We start from the raw sequence: 10,897 nt of genomic DNA, 5'->3' as shown, positions 1-10,897 counted from the left end.
TAGATTAAATTAATCAAAACTGTAAAACAAGTTTTACTAGAATCTGAGAAAATATTAAGAGTTTTTTAAATTTGAAGAAAATAAAAATATAATGAGTTATATATCTCTTGAAAAAATAATAAAAGAGATAAAAACAAAGATTCATAGTGGTACACTCTATCACAAGAGCTACATTCAATTCCTTAATCACTCAGCTTAAACTAATATATTATATTTTTACATTTTATCAAAACATCTTAAAAAAAAAGAATATACGATACACCTAAAGAAATCTTAAATTCCATAAGATTTTTTTATCAACTCCAAATTGTATTTTTAACACTTTCACCAGTATATCATATTGTGGTTAAAAGTATAAATTTTCAAACTTGGAAGCATAACATATTTAAACTTCAGACTTCTCTTGTCACCAGTAAATTTATTATTAGTTGTTAATTTTATTATATACATTGGAAATTATTAAATCTAATTAGCAAACAATAAATTATTAATAACACAACCGTTGTAGTACCCGTGGAACGAAAATATTACAGGTACTGGAATAATCACAGGTTCTGGAATAATCACAGGTTCATACTACATACACCTTTGAACATATTTCATTCAACAAAAATATTTGAACATATTTCATTCAACAAAAATACTTGTCCCTAAGAAAAGGGAAACACACACAGTAATTCTGGAGAACAAGAACATCGGATTCTGCAAATATCTCCTTCCATTAACCACATTTGCCTTAGTTTTTCCTCGAAAACCATCTGCACTAGTGATTTTGACAAAGAAAGGGAGGTAAGTAATTCTGAATCAAATTGATCATATTCTGCCTTTTGTTTTTTGCGTTGACAGAATTTTTATCCAGGAATCATCACTTGTTTTGTTCTTTCTTTCGTATTTTTTTAAGAAGATTAGCATCAAGGGTTGAGAAATCCATAATAGCAAACTCATTTAACGTAGGTGTATCTCTCCAAAATATATAGTACACTAAAATTCGAAGGTCACTTCTGCAGTACCCCACAGCTGTATCACAGGGTACCCAAATTCATAATCTCAATCAATCCACGGACTCCATTAACTCAGTAACTCAACAATGATAGTGTCATTCCAAAAGATAGTTTCAAGTAATTGTAAGAAACAAACAGAAACCTTTACTCACCTTTGCATTAAATTGACGACAAATAGGACATGCCAAGCCATCCTGAGGTAAAAGCTCAGCCTGTAATTGTCCTACTACCTGGCGATGATTTATGCGCTCTTGCCAGGAATCAGCCATTTCTCGGGGGAACAGCTTACATGAACCATCCCTTGAATAAAGAAAGAAAGTGAGTTCATGAAAAATTCTGTAATTCGAATCTTGGCAGATGCAAATCATGCAGAAGAATTTTGACAGTGCTTTCACTTTTAAGAAGCCAAATACCTGAAATGTCCATACGGATTTGATGGATCAATTGCTTTGTTGCAGCGGTAACATGCTCACAATTACCACATTACAATTTGTTACAACCTTCAGTTAGGGAAATTGCTGTCACAAGAAGGGCATATAGCTTGGAATCACGATGAATTTCTTTCAAACTGAGCATTTCGTTCCTCTGTCGCATTCCCCACGCTTTCAATCTTCCTTCAGTTGATTTAAATTTTGATAGTCCTATAGTAAGACAAAAATCAGAAAACTGGTAGCCTTTTTTCGGTTAAAAATTTACTGCCAAAAATCAAGAAAAAGGATGATAGAATAGAAAGACACGTATCATAGTATTTGAACATCAGGAGTAATAGACTCTAGCAGCATACTAGACTCACATCATGACAAAGAAATGACCAAGAAACATCAATGCAATGCTAGAGATTCCAAACACAAAGTCCCTATTAAAGCATCGCCCTAGAGGCCACAGCACTATAAACCAGTTCACTCAACCTTTCTGCTGAGCCCCTGAATAGACATCCTTCTCCAAGAAATTACTAACCAACTTTGACACCTCTCATAAAGACGGTAGGAGAACCTCAGTAAAAGCTACATATTTGTAGTTGAAGAGGCCAAAGCCTAATTAACCGCGGATTAGAATCTCATTTTGAACAGGATACTCAAGTCTCGGACATTACAATTGAATCCTAACACAAAAAGAAAAAAAGTAGGAGAGACCAAGGAACAGTGAGAGAGTGAACTGGGTAGAAACAACAGACTATAAGTCTGCTGGACATCTGTTGACAACCTCTGATCCAATATGCACTTAAGGTTGTAATTATCAGTTTGGACGATAAAATGCATGTTCAAACAGTAATGTCTCCATCTCTGAATAGCAAAGACAACAACTAATAAATCCTCATATGTAGATAGTGATTGCTGCTGTAGGGCGTTGCTCTTGCATAATCATTGCCCTATCCCACAGCCTGAGGCATCAACTTCCACCACAAAAATTCAGAAAAATCAGGAAGAGCTAAAACTGGAGTACAATTGAACAATTCTTTTAGTTTCTCAAATGTCAGTTTAGCATCATGAGTCCAACTAAATCCATTTTTTTTAACATGCCAGTCAAGTGTTTTGCAACTACTCCATACCCTTTCACAGACCTCCTATAGTAGCCTGCAAGACAAAGGAACCCTCTCAGTTGCTTAATAGTCTATGGAAGAGGCCAATTGAGCATAGCTTTCTATTTTATGTGGATTTGTAGATACACCTGAACCAAAGATGAAATGACCAAGGTATCCTACTTTATTGACAACAAAATAACATTTACTCCGCCTAGCAAGCAAGTAATTGCTTCTAAGAGTAAGCAACACCTGTTTAAGATGATCCAAGTGCTCTTCCAAACTCTTGCTATAGATCAGAGTATCATTAAAGAAGACCAATAAGAATTGTCTAAGAACTTTTGAATCACCTAATTCATTAACCCTTGGATGGTTGTTGGAGCATTAATGAAGCCAAATGACATCACTATATATTTATAGTGATCTCCACGAGTCCTAAAATTTGTCTTGTGTACATCCGAGAATCCATCCTCAATTGATTATACCCAGACCTAAGGTCAACCTTGGAGAAAATTGAAGATCCAAGAAGATCATCTAACAAATCATCAACCAAGGGAATATGAAACTCAGACTTCACAGTGTTTTTATTCAATTCCCTGCAGTCTATACACAATCTCCAAGACCGTTAGTTTTCTCCACCAAAACCACAGGATTGATACTATTTTGAATGACCCCATATTTCAAATATTCTTGTAACATTTTATCAATGATATCCTTTTTTGCATACCTATAAGGTCTTTTATTAACCAGATTAGCTCCCTGAACAAGTGGTACTTTGTGATCATGACCTTCCCTAAATGGTGGCAATTAAGTTGGCTCCTGGAAAATGTCATCAAACTGCTAGAAAAGCTGATCAAAATTGCAGGTGGTACTACTGACTGATCTTCAAGAGTGGTGAGTGATTGCAGCAAATCTCCCTCCCTCATCACAGAGTTGTAGTAATGAAATGTGAACTCCTGCCACTAAAATCTTATCAAACTTTTGATTCTTGGCATACTTGACACCATTATTAGATGGCCTCTCAATACATGTGTTCCTCTTTGATTCTGAATTCCATATTCATCTTGCCAAAATTTCAGATTATGTCACCTAATGTAATCAACCACTCTATCCCTAACACCATATTATAGTAGCCAACTGAAATAAAAAAACATATATGAAGTAAACATTGCCTTCTGGATAGTCCATGTAAACCCTGTAACCATTAATGAAATGTCAGCTTAGAACCATGAGCTACCACCACTTGTATTAGAGTCTGTTCCTCAATTTTGCACCCCAATTTTTGAGCCATATCAACATCCAGAAAATTGTGTGTAGATAAATTGTCAATCAGAATGTGTAAAAGCTTCTTTTGCTTGTACCCTATGATTCTCATGGTCCTGAAATTTGTGGCACCAGTCAACGCATTTACTGATAACTAAGGTGACTCTTGATTAGAATCATTAAAAGAGCTACTAACAGGGTCTCTAGATTCAATTAAGTCCCTCTCCTCCTCAACCTCCAAAACATGCACCTGAATTCTTTTATGGGTCAAACTATGTTCTTGAGAATATGGCTCATCACAAAAAGAGCATAGTCCCTTAGTCCCACTTTCACTCATATAAGCAAGTGTCAGACTTCTATTAGGTTTGACTTTAGTACCATTTCCCACATTAGAACCAAAACTATAACTAGCATTGGATGTAGTGAGTTAATAGTGCATATAGGTTTGGATCCGAAGATTCCTTTTTGAGGCTTAGGCATCAAAGCAGGTTGAATAGAAGTGGAATTGGCAGGCTTCATACATTCTTGCCAAAGTAAATTCTAACCGTGGAAGGCTGAAGCATACTAAACATTTGGATTCCCTTCTTTAAGCCCCCAGAAACTACTCAACATGTATTCTTCACTAAGATTCAGTGTATTAACAATGGAATCAAACTCCTCATGATATTCAAAAACAAATTTCTTTTGCCTCAATCTCATCAATTCGGTCATGGGATCGTCACACACCTCCTCGAACCGCTCAGCCAACAACTTGGTATATTCTTCCCACAAAATCAATAGAGAATAAAGAGAATAAGTTGCAACCCAGCTAATGTTGTGTGCCATTCCGATGCATGACCCTCCAAGTGAACAATTACCAGTTCTACTCTAAAATCATCAGGTGTATTATGAATTAAAAAATAATTTTCATATTGACATATCCACTCATTGACAAGACAACTTCACCAGAAAACTGAAGAAAATCTATTATAGCTAATCTTGTTCCGCAGGAATAAGAAGAAACATTGGGACGTTCACCTCTAGAGACAACACCTGTGGAAGGGCCATGAACATCTTCTGAGTTCTGTTTTAGCAATTCTTGAATTTGGGAATCATCACAGGTGTTCTACAATGACCCAACAAGCTCAATTAACCGAGACTATAACCTTGCACACATTCTTCCAAATCCTTGATTGCACCGCATTACGAGTAGTTTCTGCCATGGTGGAAAAACTTCCAAATGGATCACGAAAGCTAATACCAATTGTTATGAAAATTTCTAGTTCTAGGAATATGAAAGACTCGAAGAACTTGAGGGACAAATATGGAACCACGTAAAGAAAAGTTCCAAAAACCTTATTGAGATGAAGAGAAGAATTACAAGAATTTTATGAATCAATCATAAGACATCCCAACCGATCAGAGTTCCCACCTATAGCAAACCGACTAAACTGACCCGTAACAAATTTATCCTCCAAGCTACTGACATGTGGCAGCCTACAAGATCAGCCTAACTAACTAATGACTTCACATATTTCCTGAACAGATAGTACTGCTGATTGCTCCCACATTTGGGATATGTATGTTGCAGATTTGATTACGGCTTCTCCATTGCATTTGTATCTCTTACGTATGATGTGATTGTATTTTATTTGATATTGTCTGCCACATTTGATAATAAGCTCTATAAATAGAACATGTATCACACATGGTTTTGTACGACCCTCATTGTCAATCAATCTCCCTTACTAGTGTTCTCTATCTCTCCCTGCTCTCATTGGATCAAGCAGATGAAGAAAAGAAAGAGGATAAATACTAAGCTAGTAATTAAGAAATTAAAAGTTCAAGAGAACCTACAAATGGGTGGCACGCGGAGATCTATTTACTATAAGAGTAAGAGTAAGTATCATCACACTTACTCCACCCAATAATTTTATTGACATTGACTTTCATCAATCTAACATCAGATGAATAGTTCTCATAAGTAGATCAAGTTTAAACATCTCATCATCATTCAACTACTACATTAGAATGTATAGTATACCTGTAAAATATATGTAAATTCTGGTTATAAGAGTCTATTACCCATGCATTCACCAAAAAAACATTTCATAACTGAGTCTATAAGAACCATTGACAACTAAACCATTTATCCAATTTCGGATCCAAATAACATACCTGCAAAACCTGAAGCTTCATATCTACACTCAAGCATGCTATGCTAGTGTGTCTTCATTTTCTGCAAAGGGTGTAAAAGCTGAAATAAAACATTTTGGACATAGAGCATGCTGGTCTTCATCCTCTACACAGGGAGTTTCACATGTTGGACAATAAACAACATCAGGCACTAATGCAAGTGTTTTTTCCAACTCTATGCACTCCCGGTGCTCATAATCTTTGGCATCTAGCAAGCATTTTAAAAGGCAAGGTGGAATCATGACCGTACATTTGCTTCAGGACATTGATTACAAACACTGCCTTCCTTTACTTGTATCTGGGGAAAGATCTGCAAGCATTTGAGCCAAAAACAATGCTTACATGGTAACTAGATAAACTCAGAAACTGATAAATAAAGTGGCAGACATAAGAACTATGTTCAATATTAATTCTATTTGACCAAAAATTGAAAAGAAAAAGTAGAATCAAGTCATGCATATAAATAATAAAGCACGTTGGAACGGAAATTCCTTTAAAGCCAACAATGCAAATGATATTCTCCTTGCATGTCAATAGAAAGAAGTAGCGCTGCATTAGTTCAGTGGTGATGTGATATGGCATTAGATTTTCCACATATAAAATTATAAATTTTCCACAATAAAATTATAAAGTCTATAAGTTGGGAAAAAATTAGAGTGGACAAGGAGTGAGATCCATTTTTCCACCAGAGCAAAGTGCCAAAGACTGCAAAGGGATTTAGGTCAAAAGCAATATCAGAATGAAATAGCAGGAAGCCATGAACTTGATAAAGAAGAAAACAAGCCAAACACATCGTTTCATCTAACAAAATGAAGCATTTCATATGGGCCTACTACAGCATAAGGTTAGTCAGATATGTGTATGGTTGGATAATTAGTTTAGAACTTTAAAGAAGAATAAAATTTGGAAACAAAAAAATGAAGAAATGAGTTTTGTTTGGATGGTATAAACCAAATTACTTTTGGTCATGAAATCACCAAATAAAACTGATGTATTGATAGGCTGCCATATAGTGTTACCAAATTTGACCTTCTTTACCAGCCAATATGTCTCCTTTGGATCTTAGCGCCATAAATAAATATTCAATCTTATTCTGTGACACATGGGAAGCCAAAATTCTGACAATTACAACAATGGATTGACAGTAATTTTTTTAATACTTTCAGTATTATAATCATCATTACTATTTGTTCTATACCAAAAAGATAATTCATTCCATCATTTAATCAATACCAACATCCACAGAATATTTGAACTTGATGATTAAATGGGTCCATTTTTATTATTGAAACTGGTAAAGAATTTTGGTAATTCACAAAAAATTAAAACAAGCATAGGAACCATTAATGAAAAAAGAACTGTTCATACACTAAATGAAAACACAAAAATCTTAAAGAATTACATTATTCTGAAAATTCATTCAACAAAGTTGGAGGATGATGAATTGGATTCGATTTCATTTTTATATTGGTAGTTCCAGCTCTGATTTTGGAAATGTTATACAGACTATTTTGCATAAACAAAAATCTAATGGTGTGCCTATATATGAGAATTTTCATGTGCATACACAAATTATGAGTAACGTTTTACATGTAATTTTATTGACTTTCAAAATGTCAGTTCAGATATTAGTTACAGAATAACTAGCTAGTGGGGAATTGCTTATATAAACTAGTACGTAAATAACATTAAGTATACTAAACCTGCCCAGCCCATTCGGAAAATAAAACCTATATATTAAGTGGATGTCAATAGTAATACAGCCTTAGAGGATTTTATAATGACTACTATTTGAAGTGGATTATCAATTAACAGGCAAGCTTTTAATAACAGGTCATATGATGATAAAAATGTCAATTAGAAAAAATTATGTCAAAACACATACCGGTTAGCCTTCTTTGAACTTCACAGCCTTCAGACCTAGAATATTATGAGTTATATCATCTGGCAAAACACCCTTTTCCTTCATTGCATCATATAGCTTACGTGCTTGGTCTATGTACCCATGCTTATGGTACCAAGCAATGAGGACAGTGTATGTTGCAACATCAGGAATAACTGAATCTCTGTTCATTTTATCAAACAGCCAGGTGGCTAAATCTATCCGGTTTGACTTGCAAAATCCATCAATCATGCAAGTATAAGTAAATACATTTGGCAAAATGCCTTCCCTCGACATTTCTCCAAATAATGCCCATGCCTTTCTCCATTCTCCAATATTACAAAAGCCAGCAATTAAAGTTGTATATGAAATCTGATCTGGACGCAAACCCCTTTCTTTCATTTCCTTAAAAATGGCATATGCTTCATGCATGTTGCCACTATGACTAAATATACTCATAAGAATTGTATATGTGGCAGTGTTGAGAGTGATCCCTACTTCTGTCATTCTGGTGAATAACTTCACAGCCCTGTTTATATCTGACTGTTTGGCAAAGCCAGATATAAGAGTTCTATAATTAACAACTCCCGGAGGAACATTCCTTTTAAGCATTCTTGGCAGTAGCTCCAATGCTCTTTCTGGACAACCTTCTTTACAAAGTTTATAGATGATTGCATTATATGAATGTTGGTTGAGGTTAAATCCATGTTCTTCGAAGTTCTCCAACAGCTTCAAGGCTACGTTGAAGTAACCTGCCCTACAAGATACATCAAGAATATAATTGCAAGAAATAGTATCTGGCCAAATACCATTTTGTAGCATGGTTTCAAAAGCATCCAATGCCGGATCGAATAGTCCTAGTTTGTAGTATCCTTTAATTAGACTGCGGTAACTAAAAGCAGAAGGAGTCAAATTATAGCAGGTCATCTTCTTTAAAAGCTTGATGGCTGAATCCACATCACCTTGAGTACAAAATCCATCAATTAAAGTTTCATAAACAATCTGATCATATTTGACACTAGAAGCACCGATACTGCGGAATATTTCCACTGCATGCTGTGTCAGATTCTTCTTGCACAGACCATGGATGAGGGAGGTATAGCTAACAACGGATGGTTTTACCTGGGAGCCTTGCATTTCCTCCAACAAGTCAAAAGATTTTATTAGGTCCCCTTTCTTGCAGAATGTATCAATTAATATGCTGTAGCTATAAACATCTGGCAATATCCCAGACCTCTTCATTTCTACAAAAACTTGCATAGCCTCACACACGTCACCTCTTTTACAAAACCCATAAATTACAGAATTAAGAGAATGACTATTGAGAGGCTCATTTTTTTTTAGCAAATTGCGAATTAACATCACCGCTGCCTCAACACAACCAACTTTACAAAGTCCATGAATATAAGTACTATAAGTGACAAGAGTTGGTTTTTCCCCAATCTGATATATTTTCCCTAGAATCGCAGCAGCCTGTCTCATATCTGAATCACACCGAACATTACTACAATAAAAGTTCATCATGATTGTATAGGTATGGATATTTGGCAATGGACCACGGTCCTTCAATTCCTCAAAAAACCATCTAACACACTCCGCTCTATTCGCTTCAACCAAACATTTCAACAAGAAATTGCAGGTCCTTATATGAGGCTCAAGCCCAACATACTTAGCATTCACAAATACATTAAGAGAATTTTCCAACATAGAGTTGGATGCAAACACTTTCATAAGCACTTCAAATACTTCGCCGGATCTTTCAACATGGTGGGGTGAATCCAGCAAAGCTGAAAACAATTCAAAGGTGTTGTAGTTGGCCTCATTACAGAACTCAACAACATCTCTAAGCAAAGCAAACACTTCCAAACGCATCCCCGCCAAAGCAAAAGCATGAACCATAATCCTAAAACAATTGATTGAATAAGAAAACCCATGACTGTCAACCCAACTCCCAAACCTTACTTCTCTAGCCACCCTCCAACTCAGTGATTTCAGCACCCTAGACACTAAAGGAAAATAATTCCTCCTTGATGCAGGAACATGGGGCACAGGCCTGTCAATCACAAAACTAGCATAAGACTTTGGACTTTCATCAAACACTTGGTCTTCCATCATCAGTGCACAAGAAGCAGAAGAAGAAAATAAACTGAAACATTGGCGTTGACGGCGGAGCAAACCACATCCAGGAACGCATGTTAACGACATTAAGATACACCCATCAATACCCAGTTGGAACAACTAAATAAGTTCAAGGTAAAAAAGAGAGTGCATAACTGCATCGAAAAACATTGAAAACATAGAACAGGAGTTTAAAAAAAATATGGATACAGGGTTTTCTTAAACAAACAAAAACAAAAGTATTTTGAAGTTGAAGAATTATGGATAAAAGGGTGGAACAGAAGTCCCTATATTTGGGGGTTTACCCTGATATAATGTAATTCTGAACTTCCTTCTCTCAAATATGTAGGGAGATTGGGAAGAGATAGAGGAAAATAAAATAAGAAATAAATGTATACAAAAAAGGGGAAAGAGATGTATGGTTAGAAAGAGAGAAATAAAAAATAATAATTTTATTTATTATTATGAATAGTTTATTTATTAATAATAAGTATAACAGAAAATGAAAATAAATAATAATACATGTATATTCATATTTTTGATTTTAGGTTTGTAAAGAATAATTAGGAATACAATTTTATTTTATTTTATTTGTAATATCTAGAATAAAATATATAGAGAAAATATATTTTTTTGTCCTATTTTCACTTTTATTTTTAATTATTATTTTATAAATAATTTATCTTTAATAGTTAATTAAAAAACTCTTTTTAATTGTTATTTTTAATTTTTTTATTATTTTTAATAATTATTTTAAAAATTAATTATATATTCTTTATTTTATTGATCTTAATTTAAATTTTTATAAAAATTAAAAAAATGTAAATTATAAGTGCGACAATATCTATGTTTTTGCTAATTATTTAAAAGTAGAATTATTTTCTAAATTACCTTTTATTTTAATAAATGAAAAAAAAAAATCAATGAATAACCAAATGT

The 10,897-nt window shown here is 34.4% G+C and overlaps 1 protein-coding gene across 3 annotated transcripts; it reads right to left on the bottom strand.

Moving 5' to 3' along the window:
* Nucleotides 1-456: 456 nt before the first annotated feature.
* LOC114166993 (uncharacterized) lies at nucleotides 457-10,288 on the bottom strand. 3 transcript variants are annotated; one of them, XM_085669960.1, is made up of 6 exons: nucleotides 7,844-10,288; nucleotides 5,941-6,268; nucleotides 4,801-4,978; nucleotides 1,415-1,642; nucleotides 1,154-1,301; nucleotides 457-758 (listed from the first exon to the last, which is right to left on the bottom strand). In XM_085669960.1, exon 1 carries the CDS (start codon nucleotides 10,043-10,045, stop codon nucleotides 7,847-7,849), a length of 2,199 nt encoding a protein of 732 aa, XP_085526086.1. In that variant the 5' UTR covers nucleotides 10,046-10,288; the 3' UTR covers nucleotides 457-758; nucleotides 1,154-1,301; nucleotides 1,415-1,642; nucleotides 4,801-4,978; nucleotides 5,941-6,268; nucleotides 7,844-7,846. The 3 variants fall into 3 exon arrangements, with proteins under 3 accessions (XP_085526086.1, XP_027907690.2, XP_027907689.2); XM_028051889.2 differs by lacking the exon at nucleotides 4,801-4,978 and having other exon boundaries at nucleotides 457-763; XM_028051888.2 differs by lacking the exon at nucleotides 4,801-4,978.
* Nucleotides 10,289-10,897: the final 609 nt, after the last annotated feature.

The sequence above is a fragment of the Vigna unguiculata genome, chromosome 2, assembly GCF_037176805.1.
Source record: "Vigna unguiculata cultivar grain cowpea cultivar isolate G323 ecotype 2 chromosome 2, ASM3717680v1, whole genome shotgun sequence".
Taxonomy (NCBI): Eukaryota; Viridiplantae; Streptophyta; class Magnoliopsida; order Fabales; family Fabaceae; genus Vigna; species Vigna unguiculata.
Note: the sequence above shows the minus strand (reverse complement) of the source record. Positions and strands in the feature narration are given on the sequence as shown.